At 51.4% G+C, this 25464-nt stretch overlaps 1 protein-coding gene across 1 annotated transcript; it reads left to right on the top strand.

Annotated features, from left to right (window-relative positions):
• The first annotated feature begins 5237 nt into the window (after positions 1 to 5237).
• On the top strand, positions 5238 to 16917 carry LOC136112885 (olfactory receptor 14A16-like). The gene is made up of 3 exons (XM_071800310.1): positions 5238 to 6157; positions 6204 to 6235; positions 16793 to 16917. Exons 1-3 carry the CDS (start codon positions 5238 to 5240, stop codon positions 16915 to 16917), a joined length of 1077 nt encoding a protein of 358 aa, XP_071656411.1.
• Positions 16918 to 25464: the final 8547 nt, after the last annotated feature.

Genomic DNA, 25464 nt, shown 5'->3' with positions numbered 1-25464 from the left:
CTTGGGTCACAACAACTCCAGGCAGCGCTACAGTCTGGGGGAAGAGCGGCTGGAAAGGTGCCTGGTGGAAAAGGACCTGGGGGTGTTGGTAAACAGCAGATGAATATGAGCCAGCTTTGTGCCCAGGTGGCCAAAAAGGCTATAGCACCTGTCTTGTATTAGAAATAGTGTGGCCAGCAGGCCCAGGGCAGTGATGGTCCCCCGTACTGGGCACTGGTGAGGCTGCATCTTGAGTCCAGGGCTCAGTCCTGGTGCCTCATGAGAAGAGAGACCTTGAGGTGCTGGAACAAGTTCAGAGAAGGGCAACAGAGCTGGTGAAGGGGCTGAAGCACAAGTGTGATGGGAGTGGCTGAGGGACCTGGGGGTGTTTAGCCTGGAAAAAATGGGAGACCTTCTTGCTCTCTACAACTGCCTGAAAGGAGGTTGTAGCATGGACGGTCTTGGTCTCTTCTCAGCTTGTGTCAGGGAAGGTTCAGTTTGGATATGAGAAGACACTTCATGGAAAAGGTTGTGAAGCAGTGAAGCAGGCTGCCTGGGGAAGGGGTGGAATCACCATCCCTGCAGGTGTGAAAAGACATTTGGATGAGGATCTTAAGGACATGGTATAGTGCTCGAGTTGGGTTATGGTTGGACTCTATGATCCTGAGGGTCTCTTCCAGCCAAAATGATTCTATGTTTCTACTGACTAATCAAATCCAGGGCAGTTATTCCCTTTAATGCCAATTACAGGCCTGCAGTGCTATGTGAGGTGTCAAAGCTCTCACACACTCCTCCATGAATTTGGCAGGTACATCCAGGAAAAGCTGCAGCCTGTGCTGTTTGACATCCATGCAGTAACCGCCAAGGCGTGTGGGACAAGTCACACAGCTTGGGGTGCTGCGATGGCTGGGTACAGGCTTTTCAGGAGAGACGGGCTGGAAGAATCAGCAGTGGGATTCCCTCAAAGTGAAGAAGTTGCTTGGATCTATGGAGATCCTTCATGTGCTGAGTGGCTCGATGTGTTGTCATTGTGAGTGAGGTCACCAGTGACAAGGTCCTGGGGCTGTGGGGGCACATGGCCATGCCCGCCAACTGTCTGGTGCCACCAAAATTTGGGCACAGCAGTCAGGGAGAGTCACCAGGATGAGGAGGAGAGAGCAGCACTGAAAGAGTGTGCTGGGGAAACTGGAAATTATTTCCTTTTTCTTGAACAAACTCTTGATGGAACCTGCTACTGCTGCCATTGTGGTGGCCTCTTCCTGGGCTCAGAAGAGTCCTGGAGGCCAGGACCCCTTTTCTTTAGGGGGTACCAGGGCTCCTTGGGCGAGCGGTCCCTGCCCCGGCCAGAAGTCGAGGGACTGTGGCTGCAGCAGTGCAGGAGAGTCCAGACCTTGAGAGACTTTGGGGTTCCACCATCAGGAATCGCAAGTTTTAAAAGGAGAAGTGGCCAGTCCTGTATCAGGGTAGCAGAATAACCCCAACCATCAGGACCTGACACGCTGAGCAGTGACCCTGAGGAGAAGGGCCTGGGCACTCCAAGGTCCCCACACAAGCCCATGGTGCATGCTCACCATGAACAAGGCAGCTGCACACGGGGCTGCATGAGGAGGAGCGTGGGGACCCAGACACCTGGAGTCCTCATCCCATTCGGTTCAGCACTGGTGTGACCCCACACACACGGGGGTGTGCCAGTGTGCGGCTTCCCAGTTTGGAGAAGCAGGGAGGAACTGGAGAGTGCAGGGCTGGGCCAAGGCAGGTTCAGCACCTTGTGCACATGGTGTGGGATGCTGAGGGACCTGGGCTGGTTTGGCCCAGCAGCGCTGGGGAGGCTGCAGCAGTGCAGGAGTAGCCTGAGAGTGCTTGAAGGGTGGTTTCAGAGGTGGTGGAGGTTTTCTTCATAGTGGGAAAGAGCATGAGAAAGAAATAATTGCCCAAAGTGCATCTGGGGAGGTCCAGGCTGGACATGAGCAGAAAGGAATGTGACTGGAAGGGCAGTGCTGTGGTGGAGCAGGTCAGCAGAGGGAGTCTGCATCAGCCCAAGGCTTTGTGCTTCAAGGAACAGCTGGGGAGGATGGAGAGAGCTCAGCAAAGGAAGGAAGATGCTCAGACAAGAGCAAGGTGGGGCAGCAGGGGGGATGTCTGCAGCCTGCAGGGAAAGAGGTGCAGGGGATGCCACAGCACAGGACACACTGTGGTGGGGATGATCAAGCGATGTAAAGAGGCTGAAAGGCCCCACCAGACATGAGCTCCTTCTCCCCTTGGCTATGGCTGTTGTCTCCACCTCTGATGCCTGTGAGGAGACACCTTGTCCTTCCAGCACAGGAGCCTCATGGCCTCCTTGTCCCCAGCCAGGAACCTGGGAGGTGTGGGACCATAGTCCTGCCCTTGGCCTTGCACAGCCCCACATCACACTGTCCCAGGAAGGGCCCTGGGCAACGTGGGAGGGACAGGATCTGCCTTCCCAGGGCTGGGGGTCAGGGCTTGGCCCTTTGGGTAAAGAAATACAACAAGGTTTACCGAGCATCAGAGAGACCTTTACTTCGCTTTTCCTGACCTGTCTTCTCTGCCTCCATTTTTCTGCTCTAACCAGAACCTGGGATCATTTCCTCAGTAGTGTTCCTCAGTGGGACCCATTATCATTACAAGAAACTTAGGAGTTTGAATCTGACTTTGACTTTTTGAGAGGTTTCATTGACTTCCTCCAAGGTCTAAAGTTCATGGACTCAGCACCAAACCCACCAGAGGGGTCATTAAAGCACCTTGGGCTGCTCCTGTGCTGCTGAGCTCGGCTGGGCTCCTGGGACACAGGGAGCTCCTGGCAAGCGGCAGCGCTGCAGAGAGACAGCTCTGCCCAGGAGCAGCTCCTCTGCACAGCGCAGCAGGGCTGAGGGCTCTGCCTGGGGATCTCACGGAGATGAGCAAGGCAGAGAGAGATTAAAGGTGGTCAGGATTGGGAGGATGACTGAGAGCTCACTGGAGGAGGAATCCTTGCAGCCCTTGCCATGGTAAGTTTCTGGGTGCAGGGCAATGCAGCTGTAGCTCCTGGAGGCATCTCCTGAAACTGGCACAGGCACAGCTTGAGGGATCTGTAAGGACGGGGCTCTTGTCAGGCAATGTTGAACAGCTGTGAAGCTGGGTGAACACCCAGGGGTGCCCAGGGCTGTCCTGCAGAGCAGGGTCCCTGCACCCCAGGGCTGTGCTCGGGCAGGGGCTCTGCCGCCTGCCAGGGTCAGCGCTCAGCCTGCCCGGGGAGATCCTCATGGTGCTGTGGGGAGAAGCTGCTGGAGAAAGAAGCGTCCCCCATAAGGGCAGGAGAAGTGCTTCTGCTGTGAGAAGGTGCTGTGTGGGTCAGGGCTGCTCACAGCTCAAGATCACCATCACAATTTTTCCAAGCTGATGCCTCAAGAAGACCAGTGCAAGAATTGCCAGACAGATAAGGAGCTTTCCTGAGCCGGTCTTTTCAGTTTCCAAAAGCAAGGGGTAGGGGGTATAGGAAAGCATAAAATGAAAATGAGCTCTCATGCTTAAACAAGTCACTGACACTCCTGAACTGCAGCTTTGAATGATCAGTACATCTGCCAGAAGGCTCATAACATCCCTGCACCACCCCTCTGCCTCTGCACAGCACCTGCATCACCTTTGCTGGACCCGTCAGCCTTAGTCTGACCTCTCCTGTTTTCCCACCTGCAAAGAGGAAGATGCCCCCAGGCAGTGCCCTGTGAACAGGCAGGATCTGTAGGGCCAGGGGGAGGGCACAGAGGGTGGGATGGGTCTGTGAGCACTGACAGGGAAGAGACATGGACAGGGAAACACCGCCCAGGGGGAGAATCTCCAGGCAGCAGGGAAATGATCAGAAATGAGAGGAAACTAAACCCGGAATTGTTATGGGAAGGAGAACAGAGAAAAGTCCCTGTGATCCCCTGCAGTGCAGATCCCTCCTGTGAGCAGCCCCCTCGCCTCCTGTCCCACCCAGCAAAGCCTCTGCCCTCAGGGCCGGGGGCTCCAAGGCATGAAGCAGCTCCTGTGCAGCCAGAGCTCCAGTTCCTCTGCAGAGCACAGGGGCTGAGAGCAGCTGCCCGGCAATGTTGGTGTCTGGGAGGTGGCTGCACAGCTGGGGAAGGGTGACGCTGTCTGAGTGCCCGGCTGCCTCTGCCCTGGCCTCTCTCACACCCACCCTCACCGCATTTTCCTTCTTGCTCCCCTGCTCTGGGTCACTGCTGTTGTGATCTTGTTCTTGCTGTCAGGCTCTCTGGGGATGGGAGTTTCGGCTGCAGAGTCACAGCCTGATCTTGTGGGTCCTTTCCTGCAGGTGTGTCCATGGGAACATGTGTCCAGCTTTGCTCTGACCTGGGGGCTGTGGGCAATGCAGTCTGTGGGGCTGGGGAATGAGCTGAGTCTCCCTGAATCAAATGCCATCATTAGGACCTCTGGCTATCTCCTTGAGGTTTTCTTCCAAGCTGTGAGCTTCTTTCCGGATGCAAACCTCTCCTGTAGCACTTTAGCATTATCTGAATTCCCTACAAAGAAGCGCAGAGATGCTGCAACAGCCAAAATGCTGTTTGGTTTGTCAAATGAGCCACGTGTGTCCTTGGCTAAACGTGGGGGGTTGAGACCTTAGGAAAGGGTGAGACATGTCGTGGCCTGTGGTGGGTCCCTCTGCTCTCAACAGTGCCTGGTGGCTTTTCAGGGTAACATGGGAGTGTGATCAGTCTCCATCTCAGAAAGGTGACAGCCCAGGGCAGCTGGAGCAAGACAGAGGGACAGAGCAGCTGCCCTCACTCTGCACTGACCCACAGGCATCCTCTGGTCTCTCAGGACTCGCTCTGTTCTCCCTGAGTGCAGCAGAAATGCTGAGGGTTTCTGACACCCAAGAACACTCCCCAGGGCAGGAGGTGAGAAGGAGCTGTAGAAACACCCAGCCTATCAAACTCAGTTTCTCAGGCCTGGGGGTACAGATGGTGAAAGTCCCTTCTGCACCAGGAGCTGTTCCAGCTGACAAATCTGAACCCCAGATCTGGCCCCTGCCCCACCAGACCAGGGTCAGGGTGACTCCTCAAGAGCCCCTGGGCAGAGACCCTGCTCTTCATTGCACACTCATCAAGCACCGATGAGGGCTCCAGCCAGGACGTTCTCCTAGAAGAAGTGTCTCTTCGTGGGAGGGTCTGTGGGAGATGGCTTTGGTTTTTCCCAGAGAAGTCTCCCCTAACTTGTCACTGTCTTTTCCTCCTTGCACAGGTCCTCATGCCCACAGGCAGCAAATGTCCAACAGCAGCTCCATCACCCAGTTCCTCCTCCTGGCATTCACAGACACACGGGAGCTGCAGCTCTTGCACTTCTGGCTCTTCCTGGGCATCTACCTGGCTGCCCTCCTGGGCAACGGCCTCATCATCACCACCATAGCCTGTGACCGGCACCTCCACACCCCCATGTACTTCTTCCTGCTCAACCTCTCCCTCCTCGACCTGGGCTCCATCTCCACCATTCTCCCTAAGTCCATGGCCAATTCCCTCTGGAACACGAGGATCATTTCCTTTCAAGGGTGTGCAGCACAGCTCTTTTTGTTTATCTTCCTGATCACAGCAGAATATTGTCTGCTCACCATCATGTCCTATGACCGCTACGTTGCCATCTGCAAACCCCTGCACTACGGGACCCTCCTGGGCAGCAGAGCTTGTGTCCACATGGCAGCAGCTGCCTGGGCCACTGGGTTTCTCACTGCTCTGCTGCACACGGCCAATACATTTTCACTGCCACTGTGCAAGGGCAATGCCCTGGGCCAGTTCTTCTGTGAAATCCCCCAGATCCTCAAGCTCTCCTGCTCACACTCCTACCTCAGGGAAGCTGGGCTTATTGTGATCAGTGTCTGTTTAGCATTTGGGTGTTTTGTTTTCATTGTTCTGTCCTATGTGCAGATCTTCAGGGCCGTGCTGAGGATCCCCTCTGAGCAGGGACGGCACAAAGCCTTTTCCACCTGCCTCCCTCACCTGGCTGTGGTCTCCCTGTTCCTCTGCACTGGTGTGTTTGCCGACCTGAAGCCCTCTTCCATCTCCTCCCCATCCCTGGACCTGGTGGTGTCTGTTCTGTACTCAGTGGTGCCTCCAGCAGTGAACCCCCTCATCTACAGCATGAGGAACCAGGAGCTCAAGGATGCCCTGAGGAAACTGATGGCTGGATTATTTTATGAAGCAATACACTGCTCATCAGCTTCTGCATAATGGTTATAGTGTTAATTGTTGCAGGCTCAGCCTGTCCTACTGTATTTTTTGTTGCTACTTGGGGTTTTCACGTGATAATTTTGTCATCCCCTTTCTAATTCACTGTTTTCTTTGCTTACTGAGGGGCTGTGTAAATGAGAAGCTGTGCTCTGTGTGTGTTTAAACAAATTAATAGGCCTTGCAGCATGTGTTTTCTCCTGATATCCTTTCACCAAGGCCTGTTTGGAGCTGCAGGGACAGTTTCTGTGTAGATGGAAGGAGGGGAAAAGAGTCCAGCATGGCAGCCGTGCCAGGGAGCACCAGCGCTTGGTCTTCCAGAGCTGTTCTCATTTAACTTCCACACTCTCCTTCCCATCCCTTGTGTTGGTGCAAGGCCTGAGTGCTCTGGCAGCTTGGTCCCCGTCCTGCTGTGTGTCAGTGCTGTGAGCGCAGGCAGGGACAGGCAATGGGCACTGCTGTGACAGAGCTGGACTCCATCACAGGATTTCCATAAAGAAAGCTGAGAGGCCAGCAGCAGGAATAGAGCTGGGAAGGTATCTCTTCCTAAGTACCCACAGATCCTACCCGGCCTTGGAGATGGGTTGTCATGTCCATCCCACCTGAGAACATGACGGGACAGCAACAGGGACATGGTCGTGTCTGTCAGAGAAGCTGAAAGGCCAGCAAAAGTCATAGGATTTAGAAGATCATGGTGAGGTGACTTCTATCTGGTCAGGTAAAAAAACACAAGAAGCCTAACGGTTTGGGTTCCCTTCATGAAGAGCAGTTTCTGAGACAGCTGAGCTTTCCTTATTGCTGGGAAGAGTCAGGAAAGAAAAAAAAAACCAAAAATATTGCAAAGTGCAATTTGTAAGATGGAGACTGGATATCAGGAGGAAGAAATGTGACTGGAAGGGCAGTGCTGCGGTGCAAGAGGTCACCCAGAGGGAGCTGGATCAGCCCATGGTTTGAGTTCCAAAGAGCAGCCGGTGAGGGTGCAGACACAGCAGTGAAGGTGCAGAAATGCTGGGGTGAGAGCGGGTGGGGAAGCGAGATGGGTGTCTGCAGCCTGCAGGGAACGAGGGGCAGGGGTAGGACCGTGTAGAACAGCCTGTGGTGGAGATGGCAAAGGGCACTGGCAAGGCTGGAAGGCACCCACAGAACCCAGGTCTCTGTCGCCTTGGCCATGGCAGTTGTCTCTGCCACTGAGGCCCAGGAGAACACGTTGTCCTCATGGCACTGGGGCCTTGGTGCCTCCTTGCAGCCCCCTGGGGAAGATGGATGTTGTTGTCCCAGTGTTGTCCTTCCCTGGGCCTTGCACACCCACATCCCACGGTCCCAGGAAGAGCCCTGAGCTATGTGTGAGGGAGAGGATCCCCCTTCCCATTGCCTGGAGGTCATGGCTTCTCCTTTCTGCTTCAGAAAGAAAACCAAGGGTATTCTCACCGTCAGAGTTGAAGAAAAGACTAAAAGAAGACTTCATGATGGCAACAGCTTCCTCACAAGTGGAGAAGGAAGGGTAGGAACTGATCTCTTCTCTCTGGTGACCAATGACAGAATCCAAGGGAATGGAAGAATATGTACCAGGGGAGGTTTAGGTTGGACATGAGGACAAGGTTCTTCACCCAGAGGTACTGGACACTGGAACAGGCTCCCCAGGGAGGTGTCACGGCCCAAACCTGACAGTGTTGAAGAAGAGACCAGACAACGTCCTCAGACACACGGTGTGAACTGTGGGGTTTCCTGTGCAGGGACAGGAGTATGACTCGATGATCCTTGTGGGTCCTTCTAACTCAGGACATTCTATGATTCTATGAAATAATAGGTCAAAACCTCATGTTTTTGTTGTGCAGATGAGATGTAAACACACACATCATCTGCATGTCCACTGTGTGCATGTGGTGAGATGAAGCAAGGGAGCACAAACGCTGTCAGCTATTCCTTGGGGTGCCATAAAGGTCAGTGGGACAGAGATGGTGTTCAGGGGTCTCTTCCAACCTGCTTTATTGTAGGATTCCATGAATCTTTTCCTTGGAGGGCTCTTTCAGATCAGAATAGACAGAGGAAGAAGAAAAAAAAAAAATCAGAGTCAGAAGCAGAGATGTAAAATGCCCCAGAGTAAATACAGCAGCTCCTCTGAGGAACATTTCTCCACTCAAACCCTTGATAGGAATCTACTGAACACATTTGATGAAACCAGCTTAGTTTTATCTGCTCACACACTGGACCACAAGCAGGGTGATGGCTGGGTACGATGCCATGTGGTCACTTGTGTCTCAGGAACTCATAGTCCAGTAGGAAGCCAATGGCTGTGGAGGGCACTGTGAGGTCACTTCTGCCTCTGCAGGGGACAGGTCAACAGCAGGAACATGGCTGGGAAGGGACTGTGAGGTCACACATACGAGACGAGCAATTGGGCCCGATCAGCATGGCTTTAGGAAAGGCAGGTGCTGCTTGACCAACCTGATCTCCTTCTATGACAAGGTGACCGGCTGAGCAGATGAGGGAAGGTCTGTCGTGGGGGAGTGAATCCCTCAAATCCCTGTTCAATCCCCTCATGTACAGCGTAAGGACCAGAAAGGTTGGGCAGAAGTGGGACATGGAGAAAAATGGTCAGGAAAACATTTAGATGCACAGAGAACCCATCAACATGTCAGCCTGGTGTTCTCTTCTGAACAGGCCCAGAAGACCTGGACAGCATTTGCTGTGTCCCAGAAACTTGCCTGGAAGGTTGAAATATAGAGAAAACTTTTGGTGCAGGAAGGGGCAGACAGGAGCTGGTGGAACTGGCTGGTGTGACCGTGAGACATCTCTCAAACACCTCAGAAAAGTCCTGGCTCTCAGGGAGGTTGCGTGGTCCTCTGAGAAAGAAAATATCAAATATGATTTATCATGGAACCATAGAATAATTGTGCTAGGAAGAGACCCTTAAGATCATTCAGTCCAACCATAACCTAAATCTGGCACTAAACCATGTCCCTAACAGCCTCATGTATAAGTCTTTTAAACACCTTCAGTGATGGGGACTCCACAGCCTCACTGGGCAATCTGTTCTGTTGCTTCTAAACCCTTTCCCTGAAGAATTTTTTTTCCTAATATCCAATCTAAACCTCCCCGTGTGCAACTTGCGGCCATTTCCTCTTGTCCTATCACTTGCTACTTGGGAGAAGGGACCAACACCCACCATGACAAAACCTCTTTTCAGGTAGTTGTAGACAGCGATAAGTCCCCTTTTCTCAAGGCTGAACAGCCCCAACTCGCTCAACCGATCCTCATAAGACTGGTGCTCCAGACCCTTCACCAGCCTTGTCACCCTCCTCTCATCTCTTTCCAGCACCTCAATGTCTTCTTTGTCATGAGGGGTCTAAAACTGACCCCAGGATTCAAGGCGCAGCCTCACCAGTGCCGAGTACAAAGGGATGATCACTCCTCTAGTCCTGCTAAAACTGGGATTGAATCAAGGCTTGAACACCTTGGTGTGACCCAGTTTGTGACAGGTTGGACTGCAAACTCCTGAGGTCCCTTAAACCTCAGTTCTCTTATGATCCCATTGTGAAGTTGGGCTCTGTTTCTACCTGGAGCAGAGCAGACAATTCTGGGGCCTCAATCTGCCTGTGCTGTAGGTGACCATCTAAACCAACATCTCAGCCAGTGAACCAGCCAACACCTCAGTGTGAGTCGCTCTGGGCAAAGTGCGAGGAGTCCTGGGCAGGGAAGGTTTAGAGGGCATGGGGTGCTATGCAAGACACAAATTGATCTTGGCTTCATGCCTGCAGGCCCATCAGATGTCAGTTAATCTCAATGAAAATTAAAACAAGAACTGAAGACAAAGATCTAAAACAAAGGATGGTGTCAACATATTTATTTATTTATTTATTTAAAGTCCTTTCAGGGGGGGTTACTTTTCTTTGAAAAGTAAAGAGTTTTTCAGAACTGGGCATGGATTTAGGACACAAATGTCTTCAGCTCCAGGGACACAAACACCTGGTGCCAGTGTAGATGCCCCAGGAAACCCTGCCCAGCCTCCACCTGCATTGCAAGGTGCTCTGGTCTCCCCAGGTCCTGTGTGATAGATGCCAATCCCAGGACAGCACCTCAGGTACACTGGGACCCCTAAAATGACACTGGCTGTTCATGGTGAGACACCTGCTGACTGATGTCTGCCTGGAAAGCCGCACTTTTTTGTCGTTGTTTTGTTTGTGGTTTGTTCTGTTGTTGTTGTTGCTATTTTGGTTTTGGTTGCTATTGTTTAGTTGGTTTGGGGGTTTTTTTGCTTTGCTTTTTTGGGGCTTTTGTTTATTTGTTTGATTAGTTTGTTTGTTTGATTGAAGATTTTTGTTTAGGTTTTTTTTTTTTTTTTTTAACATATTAAAATTTAAAAGAAAAAAGCCAAAAAGTGAATTATGGGGAAGTGTACAAAGGATAGGAGAAGAAATGTTGGTCTTCCCCTGTACTTCTATTACCATCACTCTATTATTTCATCTCCCTCATCACTCAGGAGTTCCCACCTCTCCTGATTCAATGTCCCTGTCAAAGGACAACTTTCCAGCACTGTCTGGACATTTGCCTTCCTAATCCTTTCAGGTTTCTCCTCCACTTGCTCTTTGGTCATTCAATTCCTCTCAATTGTCTGGTTTCTGCTTAGAGCTTCACGGAGTTACAAACTTGCCCCATTCTTCAGAGCTCTAATTAACATGGCAGTCAACACATTAATTGTGTTTATTTCTACCCTTATCTAGCTCGCTGTCTAAACCAGTTCTTGTGTGGATGTCCCTAGTGGATGGTGGACCTCATCAGATCCAGCTTACACACACAGTTGAGGAAAGTGTTTTGCTGTTTATTAAACTGTGCAGTGTTTACACAGGAGAGCAGGTGGAGCTGGTGCACAGGAGCTGCAGCATCTCCTGCAGAGCTGAGTGGAGAAGTCTGATGTGAGGAAAAGTGATGCAATCTCTGGTGGCCAATGAGGGAACCGGCAGACTGGGGGTGGGGGGTGAGGAGCGAGGTTGTCCATACAGTGTCCAGCCTCACTCTTGGCAACCTCCACCACAGTCCATCCTACACTGTCCCAGGCCTGTGGCAGTTTCCCCACAGTCTGCAGACACCCCATGCGCTTCCCCACCTTGTTCTCACCCCACTGTGTCCTCACCTGTGCTGCTGTCTCTCCATCCTCACTCATTGTTCCAGTAAAAATAATACACTACTAAAAATAACATAGTTAATTCTACATAAAGTAGAATATATGATACTCAGTGCAATCCCCCACATCACTCCAGTTGTGCTGAACAGACAGTCCAAAAGAAGAGAGCACCCTGGTCCTGAACAGCTGATCCCAGCAAGAGGAAGTAAAAGTGCAAAAGGCAGAGAGGCCCGAGGGCCAACTGGAAAACAGCAAAATATCATAAAACTGAACTAACACTGAACTCCCAATAGAATGGAATTTCCAGACAGAGCTAATCAAAGTATCTGGAAAACCAAAACTAACTGGCTGGAAAAGGCATCTCCAGCTTTATACATAGCATGACGCTAATGGTAGGGAATAGGTCACTTATTGACCTGGATGTCAATCAAGGTGCTGTCCTGTCTGTGCCCCATCCTGCCAATTTGCACCTGCAGCTGAACTCCAAAGAAATCCTTGGTTTTACTGACAATAGACAAGGGAAATCAAATAGAAATGGATAAATTAAATTAAGAAAATATGCTGAGTGCAATCCCTCATGTAACTCCAGTCACATGGAGCAGCCAGTCCTGCAGAAGGGAGCACCTTGGTCCTGGACAGCCCATCCCAGCAAGAGAGAGCAAAAGCGCAACAGGCAGAAAGGCCCAAAGGCCAACTGCAGAATGGCAGAACAGCAAAAGGCCGAACTGACATTGAACTCCTGACAGAAAGAAATTTCTGAATGGAACTCACCAAACTAGCTGGAAAACCTAAAGTAATGGATGTAGCAAGCAGTAAATTCTGGCTCCAGGTTTAGAGTGGGCATGACGCTAATCATAGGGACTATTTCATTGATCAGCCTGCATGTCGATCCAGGTGCTGTCCTGTCTGTCTCTCCTCCTGCGAATTTGCATCTGCAGCTGGATGGCCAAAGAAGTCCTTGGTTTCCCTCCTGCATTGCCCAGGGCTCTTCCTGGGACAGTGTGATGTGGGGCTGTGCAAGGCCAAGGGCAGGACTATGGTCCCACACCTCCCAGGTTCCTGGCTGAGGACAAGGAGGCCATGAGGCCCCTGTGCTGGAAGGACAAGGTGTCTCCTCACAGGCATCAGAGGTGGAGACAACAGCCATAGGGGCTCATGTCTGGTGGGGCCTTTCAGCCTCCTTACATCCCTTGATCATCTCCACGACAGCCTGTCCTGTGCTGTGGCATCCCCTGCACCTCTTTCCCTGCAGGCTGCAGACATCCCCCCTGCCGCCCCACCTTGCTCTTGTCTGAGCATCTTCCTTCCTTTGCTGAGGTCTCTCCATCCTCCCCAGCTGTTCCTCGAAGCACAAAGCCTTGGGCTGATGCAGACTCCCTCTGCTGACCTGCTCCACCACAGCACTGCCCTTCCACTCACACTCCTTCCTGCTCATGTCCAGTCTGACCTTCCCCGGCACCAAGGCCGGACTGACAGGTCTGTAGTTCCCCAGATCCTCCTTCTGGCCCTTCTTGGAGATGAGTGTCACGTTAGCCAACTTCCAGTCAACTGGGACCTTTCCACTTAGCCAGGATTGTTGGTAGATAATGGAAAGGGTCTCAGTGATCACCTCTGCCAGCTCCCTCAGCACTTTTGGGTGGATCCCATCTGGCCCCATAGACGTGTGGATGTCCAAGTGCTGCAGTAGATCACCAACAGTTCACTCTTGGATTATTGTGGCTTCACTCTGCTCCCCATCCCCGTCTTCTGGCTCAGGGGACTGGGTGCCTGGAGCACAACTGTTCTGAGTCTTAAAGGCTGAGGCAAGAAGGCATTTAATATCTCAGTCTTTCCCCCATATTCTGTTCCTATGATTCCTTCTGTATCCACCAGGGGATGGAGATTCTCCTTAACCCTCCTCTTGTTCCTGATATATTCATAGAAATATTTCTTGTTGCCTTTTACAACACTAGTTAGGTCCAGCTCTAATTGGGCTTTGACCCTTCTAATTTTCTCCCTGCATAGCCTCTCAGAATTCTTGTATTATTCTCAAGTCTCCTTCTCCTTATTTCAAAGGTTATAAATTGTGCCCTTCCTCCCTCTTTACCCAGTCTGCATTTGTCTGCAGTTCTGCCAAGAGAAGGTCCAGAGATAACCCGGTTGCTAAAGAAACGCTGCGAGAGGGGAGACACAGACCCCCCGCCTGGCAGCTGTTGAACTGTAGGGGCACAGGCTGAACCTTCTCTTGAGAGGGAGGAAAACAGGAGCAAGTGCCGATCGGATGCTGGGCAGGAGAAACAGGCGTTTGTTATGTCCCTTCCATTTCTAAAGAACCCGTCTCCAGCCCCACAGATGGGAAGTGTGGCCACAGCTCTTGTTGGAACTCCCACGCTTAGTCCGGAGTCAATTTCGAACCCTTTTTCCCTATGGAAACAATCACTGCCTTGACAAATCCCCCACTGGAGGAGCTGGTGGCCATGATGGCCACTGTCAAAGACAACAAGAGGAGAGACAACTATGGCACTTGGGAGAGACACTGAAAGGGGAGCGGGCAGCCCGAGGCATAGCCCAGCCTTAGACCAGGTTCTAAGCTCTGGTGTGTGTCTGACAGGTGTTTACCAGATTGGACGACTTGGCACCTTAACCCCCTGGACCACTGCAGACCTGAGTGAAACCCTGCCACTGCCAGAATAGCTCCATAAGCTCCAGGAACAGCTTTATCACCTGCGCTGGAGCACAAAGGATGTGGCTGAGCGGGCTCTGCAGGAAGGACTGAAGCAGGCAAAGCTCCCAGGCTTTACCGGACGGGTAAGGGCACAAGGCAGAAGGATCTGCTCAGGGGTTTTATCCTCCCTCCAGCACGTATCCTGCTCCATTCCCTGTCACAGCCAACAGGCTGGTGCTGCTGGAACAAGTGCTGCCATGGCCACGCTTCCTTTTCCTGTTGCTCCACACTTCCTTATGGGGAAGAGAGAGCGTGACAGGAATGACAGCTGTCTGAGTCGAACCTTCCTCTGCATCCAGATCTCGGGTCCTCCTCAAGGGAGGACTGGAAAGAAAGAATGGTCTCAGCAGTGCAGAGTTAAGCCAGGCCTATCTCATGCCCAGAAGCCTTGTCTGCCCGTGCTGCCTGGCCTGGGGCCTCTCCACAGGAAAAGCCCCTTCCCGCAGCTCCAGCATTCAGAGCACTGGAGTGAGCAGCCCCCCCTTTCTGATCCCGTCAATCAGAGCAGAGCAAACCTGGGAGGCTTCCAGGCAATGTGGGCGTTCCTTCCATCTGAGATGGGCCTTGTCCCCTTCACCTTGGCTGGCCTTGACGGGAGCTGCCTGCCCCGGTCATTTTCCTTCCAACAGTCGCTCTCCTTTGTGTTCCTTCCCAGGTTGTTCAGGAGATCATCAGTCAAGCCTTGGAGAAGCTGGAGAAAATCCAGGTCCCGATGGATGATTACGCCCTCAAATCAGCAGGTGCAGTGACATTGTACATACAAACCAGTTCCAAACCGCATCCTGTCCAGATTGACAAGATGGGCATTGGAACGTGCCCAGGGGTAGGAGAGAAGGGGCGAGAAGTCAAGGGCCACCTCGTGCCCTAAAAGTGCCCCCACTGACAGAGCCTGTAATGGGCCAGACCCCATGGAAAGCACAGAAAGGCTGGTTCACAGGCTTGCCTATTTCCACGGCCCCATACGACAGTTTTATGGCTCCCTGCTGTGTGTTCCAGAGGGGCCATGACAGTAAGGGGAACCCACTGTAGGACATGGATGACAACTGAGAAGCCTTTTCCAAGTCGACAGTGCAATATTCCTCCTGACAAATGTTGGGAGAATGACCAACACACGCTGCTCCGAGTGTCCTTCCCCCCTGTCTTTGCTCCTCGAAGCCTCTTTTCCTGCCCCCTTCTCGCATGGACCTGCTCTCCTCCTGTGTCTCCCTGCTGAGTATTTCCTGTCTTTTCAGGCAGAAAATCATCCCGGAAACTGCTGGCCCTTCCCAGGGAGTCAGGGACACGTGTTCATCAAGCTGTCCATGCCACTCATTCCCAGAGCCGTCACCATGGACCATGTCTCAGGGACAGCGTTCCATGGAGAAAGTATCTCCGGAGCTCCAAAGGTCTTTGCTGTCTACGTAAGTGATTTCTCTGGAATTGTGGGCAGGGGTTGCACAGCATTTCTGAGCAGGGGGTGAAGATGGGTCAAAGAGTCCTGGGGCCTGAAGCTTCCTCCTGGCTCTCAGAACAAACAGGCTCCTTGGAGTCACTCCCTTCCCATTGTATTCCTCTTTTATTCAATGTACCACTCAAAAAAAACCCTTCTGGGGCAGGATGCTACTCCAGGAGCCACAGGGAAAAGGAGCTGGACAGTGCATGGTCCTAAACCTTCTTGGCTTCCAGTCCCAGCGGCATTTCTGATCCTCAGGTTACCTCCCTCTCACTGGGAGCGTCTGCTCCTTTTCTGACTGCCACCTTGGACTCGTTGAGTGGGCAAGTGTGGCGTGCTGCCCACCTGCAGCTTCGCGTCTTTTCCTTGTGCTCATCATCCTTGGACTACGTAGCTGAAATACCCCTGTACTTCACCGACAGAAGCTGATGATGCACCAGACACTCTTGTTTTCTCCACCCATCTTTCTGTAGGGCTTCAAGGAAGAACATGAAGAGCAGGGAATGTTCCTGGGACAGTTCACTTTCCTGACAGTGCTGAATCTCAGTCAGACCTTCCAGCTGAAGCTATGAGGGCACAGAGGGAGGAGAACTGTAGGAGAGAAATGCGGTTGGATGAGCAGAGGCTTCCCTGCCAAAGGGCTTCAGGCAGCCCTGTCCTTGAGCGTGTGCCATGCTGGCCTTTCTCCTGCTTCAGCTTCCTGGTGACGGATGCTTGCACTGCTGATCTTCTTTTCTTTCATTGTGGGTTTAAACTTCAGTGCTTAGAAGCACCACATTTGAAGCTGGAATCAGCTTGACTGTCTGGATCCTAAGTGCACACAAGCGGCCACATCCCGTAGGATGCACAACTGCTGGTCTGCCCGTTAAAGACCAGAAATACTGGGCTTCCTGAGGATTCTGTTGGTGCTGGCAATGACCAGAGACAGAGAGGCCATTCTGTTTCCATGGATTTCTAGAGAAGGCAATGAGATATCTTACTGACACCAGCACTGGGTCTTCTGACTGTGGAAGCCTGTGCCCCAAAGCAGGAGAGAACTTTCCAGTGTATTTGCTGAGGCACCTGGTCGCTGCTTCTTCCTTTGCTGTTCTCATGGTCCAATGGTGTAGAGCAGGATAAGAACATCTGCACCACGACAGGTCAAAAGCCCCCGCGGGGCAGCAGGAAGGAAGCTGCTGATCGAGGCCGTCGCACTTCTGTCAGTGCTCACAGGCCAGAGACAAAAAGGTGTCTCATTTCTTCTTGTCATTGCAGAATGAGCTCCCTGGGGTCGTGAATTACATCAGGCTGCAAGTGCTGAGCAACTGGGGCCACCCGGACTACACCTGCCTGTACCGGTTCAGGGTGCACGGTGATCCGCCCAAAGACGGGGGAGACACGGCAGTTTCATCTGTCAATAAATTCCATTAATGTTCACCCAGTCGAGTTCCCGTCTGCTTTGTCCGTGATGCTGCTTGGTCCTCCCTGAGCTCACTGGAGCTCCCCGTCCTTCTCTAAACCCACCAGCAAGATTTTCCTTTATTAGAGAAAATGGAAAACTCAGTCACAAATCTGCGGAAAGCCTGACATCCACACACTTGCTGTGACACAGGAACATCAGCAAGGCCCTGCCTGTACACCAAAGATTAAATTAATGGACAGGTTTCCTGTGCAGGAAGCAACTAAGAATCAACTGAATGGAACCATCTGTTGTTATCTGTTTTCACAAGAGGCAGATGCTGCTTCAGCTTCCATCTTTCAGTCTGTTGCTGATGAGAAAATGCAAGTGTGGCTTTTTTTTGTGAGATGGAAACCTTAACTGGAAAGTTGGTTCATGGACTTTTTTGCCTCTCTGGGCACATATTGAGTTAATAGCCCGGGAACCATTACAGAGTGATTAGCAAAGCAATCCCAGGACACTTAAGAGATCCCATAACCACACCAGTCTGTCGTTCCTTGTCACCCGAGTTCCCCCAGCCCCAAGGCAGGAGCAGGCAGGGCAGTCGTGCGCTCGGGTCACACCAGGGAGGAGAGAGCAGGACCAGCGCTTGGCCCCCAGGGCAGGGAACAGCAATTTGTGCTCTGAGCTGGGGCTTAGTCCGTGTGCAAGTCCAGTACGGGTCCAGATGTGGGAGAAGAAGGAACTTCAACAACTCTATGACAGTTATAAACTGAAGCCGTTTAATTGAAAAACTTCATCAGGTTATATAGCCTTAAAACTGCTGATTATACACTGACATGATTTGGATTGGGTAATTATAATACATTATGCGCTGCCCACATTCCTCTAACTAATACATGATTGGCTTCTATCTCAGACACCCATCGCCTCCCATATCTCTCCACAAACCGCTGGAATTCCCCATTCTCTTCTTTCTTCATCGACTTTCTTCCTCATTCTTTGTGGTCAAGGACATTTCACTGTGTGGCCTAGATCAGCTCGATTCAATCTTGCCCACTGCACGGAGCTGCTTGTGCATTCTCAAAATGTCTCGTTGGTGTGTGGAGACCATAGAAGTCTGATGTTACGTATAAAATTTTGTATTTGTATCTGTAAAAGGGATTCTCATATTCATATGAACTCATGAATTGACCACTTTATTTTTGTCCTCTGTGTTTCTGTTGTTTTCAGAACACACAGATGACAACACTCCAGTCCCTAAGAACTCACCAGAAATTGTTGGAAGAATTGCGGCTGGAGCAGCTAAAGCTCCCGGCAAAACACATGTTTTGTAAGTATTCCTAGGGCTTTGTATTCTTTGTGAGGCATTTCAGTGTGGTTTAACCTTTTTCATGGATATGAGTTTATAGAGGCATTCAGATTGTATCTTGCTTATTAAAATGGCTGTTGAATCTTGTTGTGATGGGGTAGATTTGAATGGATCTGACCCAAAGTAGACTCAGATTTTTCAGTCTATGATTTTATGCCTGCGTTTTTAGGCCCACGTTTTTTGGCCTAAATGTTTAGTCCTACATTTTTACACTTCCATTTTATAAGCCTCCATTTTTAGGCCTGCTTCTTCAGACCTACATTTTCAGGAGGAGAGGAAGCAACCACCACATGGTCCTTTTCTCCAGGTGAGTTGAGAGATCTGCGAAAAGACTTGAGTAGTCACGAAGGTGAGGACATTGTAACCTGGCTGCTCCGATGCTGGGACAATGGGGCAGAAACAATTGAATTGGAAGATGGCGAAGCCAGGCAGCTGGGATCTCTGTCAAAAGATTCCACCGTTGATAGGGCAATTTCAAGAGACCCTAACACCACTACCCTCTGGACCTGATTCCTGTCAGCTATGAAAGTAAGACTTCCCTACAAGGAAGATTGTATATGCACTTCAGGGAAATGGAATAGTATGGAGAAAGATATCCAGTTCCTGAGAGAATTAGCTGTGCAAGAGATCATCCAAACAGCCAAGAGGAGATGGACCCAGATAGAATCAATTGTACACGACCTCTGTGGCGCAGATTTGTACAAAGTGCACCACCTGCATATGCTAAGTCATTGGCATCAATGATCTGGACACCAGGAGTACAAAGCATTTCCATCACAATTGAACAGCTCTGAGATTTTGAGGACAGCCTTGCTGGTTCTCTATGGGCTTGTGTCTCTGCTGTGGAGAAACTGTGTGAAAAATCTGATGACCGGTTTGAAAAGCTGTTGCAAGAAATCCAAGAACTCAGAGCAGACTCGTACCATTCACGACCTGTACGAACCCATGTTTCATCTGTTAGGAGAAGGCGTTTCCAATCTCGAGACAGAGGACAGAGGCAGCCCACAAAAAGAGGTTCACTGTGGTTCTTCCTATGTAAACAGAGAGAAAACATGAATAGGTGACATGGAAGATCTACCTCAGAACTTCAAGAACGAGTACATGAGAAAAAAGGAAAAACTCCTAGGAAAATGGTTGTTCCAGTTTACAAAAGGGGCAGGAGAGATTCTGATGCTCTGGGAGGAAGCTCTAGTTCACACCCAGGGACTGTGCAAAACAGAAATTAGAGGTGCCCTGCCTCCAACCAGGTGGAGGAAAGGGACAACAGAGTTTATTGGACTGTACGAATACTATGGCCTGGTACAACACAACCCCAGGAGTACAAAGCTTTAGTGGACACTGGTGCTCAGTGCACGGTAATTCTTTCTAATTATAAAGGAACGCAATCCATCAATATTGCTGGAGTGACTGGGGGATCCCAGGAACTGACTGTTGTAGAGGCTGAAATGAGCCTATCCGGAAAGAACTGGCAAAAGCATCCCATTGTGACTGATCCAGATGCTCCATGCATCCTTGGCATAGACCACCTCAGGAGAGGGTATTTTAAGGACCCAAAAGGGTGTAGGTGGGCATTTGGTAGAGCAGCTGTGGACACTGAGAAAATTGAACAGCTGTCTGATTTGCCTGGTCTTTCAGATGACCCCTCTGTTGTAGCACTGCTGATGGTTGATGATCAGCAGGTGCCAATTGCCACCACGACGGTGCATCGCCGGCAATATCGCACCAGTCGAGACTCTTTGATTCCTATCCAGAAGCTGATCCGTCAATTGGAAAGCCAGGGTGTGATCAGTAAGACTCGCTCACCTTTTAACAGCCCAATCTGGCCAGTGCGTCAGTCTAGTGACGAGTGGAGACCAACTGTAGGCTATCGTGGCCTGAATGAAGTTACAGCACACTGAGTGCTGCTGTGCCTGACATGATGGAACTGCAATTTGAACTGGAGTCAAAGGCAGTGAAGTGCGATGCTACAATTGACATCGCTAATGCATTTTTCTCTATTCCTGTAGCAGCAGAGTGCAGGCCGCAGTTTGCTTTCACCTGGAGGGGCATCCAGTACACGTGGAATCGCTTGCCCCAGGGTTGGAAACAGAGTCCTACTATCTGCCATGGACTGATCCAGACCACGCTGGACCAAGGTAAAGCTCCAGAACACTTGCAATATATTGATGGCATCATGGTATGGGGTGACACAGCAAAAGAAGTCTTCGAGAAAGGCGAGAGAATAATTCAGATTCTTTTGGATGCTGGTTTTGCCATAAAACGAAGCAAGGTCAAGGGACCTGCATGAGATACCCAGTTTTTAGGAATAAAATGGTAAGATGGCCGTCACCTGATCCCAATGGATGTGATCAACAAAATTGCAGCACTGTCTCCACCTACTAATAAAAAGGAGACACAGACTTTCTTGGGCGTTGTACGTTTTGGAAGAATGCATATTCCTGACTACAGCCACATTGTGAGCCCTCTCTATCGAGTGACTCGTAGAAAGAACAGATTTGAGTGGGGCCCTGAACAACGACAAGCCTTTGAACAAATGAAGCATGAGATAACTCATGCGGTGGCCCTTGGACCAGTCCGAACTGGACTAGATGTTAAAAATGTGCTCTACACCGCAGCCGGAGATAATGGACTTACCTGGAGCATCTGGCAGAAAGCACCAGGAGAAACCCGAGGTCGACCCTTAGGTTTTTGGGGTCGAGGATACAAAGGATCTGAGGCCATCTATACTCCAAGTGAAAAAGAGAGACTGGCAGCGTATGAAGGAGTCCGAGCTGTTTCAGAAGTGATGGGCACTGAAGCACAGCTCCTCCTGCACCTCGACTGCCGGTGCTGAGCTGGGTGTGCAAAGGGACGGTTCCCTCTCCACATCATGCAACCGAAGTTACACTGTGGCAAGACATTGCTGCTTGGCTGGAGAGCCTGCCTGTGGAAGTTCGTCATGTAGATGCTCATGTGCCTAAAAGTCGAGCCACCGAGGAACATCGAAACAACCAACAAGTGGACCAAGCTGCTAAGATTAAAGTAGCTGAGGTGGACTTGGACTGGCAACATAAAGGTGAACTTTTCCTAGCTCGGTGGGCCCATGATGCTTCAGGGCATCAAGGTAAAGATGCAACATAGAAATGGGCTCACGATCGAGGGGTGGACTTAACCATGGACACTATTTCACAGGTTATTCATGAATGTGAAACTTGCGCCGAAATCAAACAAGCGAAACGGTTAAAGCCTGTATGGTATGGGGAGCGATGGTTAAAGTGTAAGTATGGAGAGGCTTGGCAGATTGATTATATTACACTTCCACAAACACGCCAAGGTAAGCGTTATGTACTTACAATGGTGGAAGCAACCACTGGATGGTTGGAAACATCTGCCGTACCTCATGCTACAGCCCGAAATACCATCTTGGGCCTTGAGAAGCAAGTCCTTCGGCGACACGGTACGCCAGACAGAATTGAATCAGACAATGGTACTCATTTCAGAAACAGTCTTATAGACAATTGGGCCAAAGAACATGGTATTGAGTGGGTATATCATATTCCATATCATGCTTTCATATTAGCTGCATTTTCCTGGAAAACCAGGTACATGTTTTGGTAAACATAGCAACGGAATGCGAAGTTATGATAACAATTGATGCACGTCTCGTGAGAGGGGCAACGAGAAACAGGTGACCAAGGAACTGACCAACTGTGGATAACATTCCGTTCATGTGAATACTTCATATAAAAGTGGGAGATAACGAGGATTTTGTCCCTTTTCTTTTTCCCTTTTTCCTTATGGCCGAAATTAGGAGAGGACCTTGCGAGTCCCTGCGAACTGAGACCAGTGACAGACTGAATCCAGCTCCGTTGGCTGCAGAGTCCAAACCAGGACTTCGGGTGCCAGTTCTGCAGTTGCTGGGACTTTCAAGGTTGGTTTTGTATATTTTATATTATTTTCTTTATTCTTATTAGTAGCATTAGTAAAACGTTTTTAATTTTTCCAACTCTTCTCTCTCTGTCCTTCTTTTCCTCCTGATCGCCTGTGCTTAGTGGGAAGGGCAGAGAGGAAGGGGCAGAAAGGGGAAGTGGAGGGAGGAGAGGAGGTTAACAATACGTCTGCCAGGGTTTTATTCTCACCCCGCAATCCAAACCCTCGCCACCAGCTTACAAAGTACAAGGAATTATTGGAGAGAGTCCAGTGGAGAGAAATAAAGGTGATGAGGGCTCTGGAGCTTCTTTCTGAACAAGAAAGACTGAGAGAACTGGGTCTGTTTGGCCTGGAGAAGTTGACAGGGGGTCGTGTTTATGCTGCTAAATATCACCAGGGTGGGTGTCAAGAGAATGGGCCCAACTCTTTACAGTGGTGCCCAATGACAGGGCGAGGGGCTACGGGCACAGACTGAAACACAGGAGGTTCTGTCTGGACATGAGGAGAAACTTCTTTACTGTGAGGGTGCCAGAGCCCTGGAACAGGCTGCCTGGAGAGGACGGAGAGTCTCCTCCTCTGGAAACACTCAAAACACCCGTAGATGCCATTTTGTGCCATCTGCTCTGGTGAACCTGGTCTAGCAGGTGGGTTGGACTAGATGATCTCCAGAGGTCCTTCCCAACGCCAACCAGTCTGTGATTCCGTGTTGAGTTTCTCAAGAGACGAGAGGCCCTGCAGAGCCATCTGGACAGACTGGAGCACTGGGCGATGACAAATGGGTTGACGTGTAACAAGCCCAAATGCCGCTTCTGCCCCTGGGAGGGGGCACCAGCTGCACAAGTCTAAATGGGGAGAGGAGCAGCTGGAGAGCAGCCCTGCAGAAAGGGATCTGGCGTGCTGGGGGGGCAGCGGCTCAGGAGCCAGCAGTGTGCCCTGGCTCGGAGAGGGCAAACGGCATCTTGGGGACGTCAAACACAGCCTGGCCAGCCAGCCAAGAGAAGGGATTGTCCCACTGGGTCCAGGCTTGGTGCAGCCTCACCTGGAGCACTGTGTGTCAGGCTGGGCCCCACCATCTGAGAAGGCCTTGAATATCCTTGCATGCCTCCAGAGGAGAGGAACAGCTCCCACTGGCTCCAGCCCGGATGCTTCTGCAAGCTGGGAGCAACTCCGGTCCTGACACCAGCCTGGTGGGGAACAGCTCCAAAGCCCTGCGCATGTGTAGGTTCAGAGCCTTGAACAGCAGCACCGACAGCTGAAAAACCTTCTCCCTGATCCTGGCACAAGCCATGCCCAGGGCTCTCATGGCTCACTCGTTGCTTGTGACAGCTTTGCTGTTGGGGACACCACTCTCCAACAACTCATGAAACAACCCCACTGCTGCCCATTGCCATGTCTCTGCAAGTGGGACCCCTCTGTGCACAGGGACCCCCTGTCCCCGGGCTGGCCGTGCCAGCACCCCCAGCCACCTCCAGCCCCAGGAACTCAGAGTGAGCGGAAACCACAGCTCTGCAGATACAAGAAAATGACAGAGAGCACAGGTCTGAAAAAACATAAATCAATATATTTACCAAAACAAACAAACACACAAAGAAACAAAACTATGCACAGAAAAAACAACTACAACTAAATACAAAAAACCCTAAAACTCCTGTCTAATGTATAACCCACCCACCAACATTATTGCAGTGGCTGGGGAGCATGTTCCTGTCCGGCTGCTGGTACGTCCATCTTTGATCTTCAGCTATCCATCCACATCCATTGCCTCCTCGATCTCTGCATCTATCTCCATTTCTTCCTCTGTCTCTTCGTCCACATCCATCATCTCTTCCTCCACCATCACATCAACCTCCATCTGTTCTTCCACCATCACATCTACGTCCATCTTCTCCTCCATCTCTCCTTCCTTGATCCCAGCAGCCTGACTTGCAGCTCCCCAGCAAGAGGTGTTGTATCCTAAGCCAAAATACAAGCAGAAAAGTGCATTGGTCCTGCCCTGACCAGCCCAGCACACCTGTGGGACGGGGGTCTCAGCACCCATGACCTCTCTCACTGCCCAGGGAGAGCTATGGTGTGACAGGACTCCATGGTATGTCCCCAGCAGTAGCTGCCTGGAGTTTGGGCAGCTCCTGGGCCACCAGCACCCACGAGCCAGCACCTGCAGCCAGTGGATCCTGCGCTTTGTGCCCTTCAGCAGATTTGGGAGTGACGCGGTCTTGTGGATGTGCAGGAGCAGAGAGGGCAGGAGTGAGCTGCCATGTCTCTGCCCTGTGGGGTGGTCCAGGCACAGACCCCAGCCCCACACCTGCCTCGGGACCCAGAAGCTCCTTACCTTGCACAGGTGGGATTTTTGCCTCTGCGCTGCTCCACGGGCAGGGCTGGGCTGCCCTGGCTCCAACCTGGAAAGGGGCAGAGGAGGCACGGGCTCAGGCTCTGGGCAGCAGCAGCTGCTCCCGCTGAGCATCCCTCTGACACGAGCCCGGGGTGCCCTGGGCTCCCATGGGGACGTGTCCCCCAGGAACAGATGCTCGATTTCAGCAGGGGACGAGCAGCTCAGAAGGGCTTCTCCCAGCCCGTGGCCTTGCAGGGGCGCGTGGAGAGGGCGAACTGATCTCCTGGCCCCTGAGCTCCCCAAAGTGGGGTCCCATGCCCCGCCATCCCCCAGGCAGTGAGGGCTGTACCTCCAGCAGCGCAGTTTTCCTCTTCTTCAAGACCTTCATAAAAAAAAAAAAAGTGGGAAGGGAAAGATGGGACTGAGTTGGTGGGAGCAGGTGAGAAGGTTGGAGTTTGCAGCCAAGGCACGGGGAATGGGATACAAGGGCTGGACTGGGAACAGGGCAAGCGGTAAGAAAGCGAAAAGGGAAGACAGGATGGGCTTTGCTCAGTGCTGGTGGGATTCTCTTTGTTGTGGGTGTTGCCGGGCAGCAGCGCTGCAGATGGAACACGGGCCGTGACATCACACCTGGGTTGCATGGGCACTCTGGGGTTGCCTGTGCAGCAGGGATGGGGATGACACCCCCTCAGCAGTTTGAGTCCCAACCAACTCATCACACTGGACCAAAGGTGACCGTGTACAGAGAAAGATGATCCGGGGTCACGATCACTGCGCAGCTGCAACCAGGAGGAGCCGGAGGTGAAGACTCTGGAAATGGTCTCCTGAACTCTTTGCACTAAGAACCGCCTTGTCGGGGACACGTTATGAATATGTATAGGCGTTCCTAAAACTGTCATGAATATGTAACACAGTTCCTGTGTGCACGGAAGGAGGGGAAACGTGTCCAGCATGGCAGCCCTGCCAGGGAGCACCAGCGCTTGTTCTTCCAGAGCTGTTCTCGTTCCACTCCCACACTCTCCTTCTC

The sequence above is a fragment of the Patagioenas fasciata genome, chromosome 30 (assembly GCF_037038585.1).
Source record: "Patagioenas fasciata isolate bPatFas1 chromosome 30, bPatFas1.hap1, whole genome shotgun sequence".
In the NCBI taxonomy this organism is placed as follows: Eukaryota; Metazoa; Chordata; class Aves; order Columbiformes; family Columbidae; genus Patagioenas; species Patagioenas fasciata.
This window is presented reverse-complemented; position numbering and strand designations above follow the sequence as displayed.

Coding starts and splice junctions, on each gene's coding strand:
- LOC136112885 (XM_071800310.1), top strand. CDS start 5,238: ATGTCCAACAGCAGCTCCATCACCCAGTTCCTCCTCCTGGCATTCACA. Junction 6,158..6,203: donor AAACTGATGGCTGGATTATT/TTATGAAGCAAT, acceptor TAATGGTTATAG/TGTTAATTGTTGCAGGCTCA. Junction 6,236..16,792: donor CAGGCTCAGCCTGTCCTACT/GTATTTTTTGTT, acceptor GTACCGGTTCAG/GGTGCACGGTGATCCGCCCA.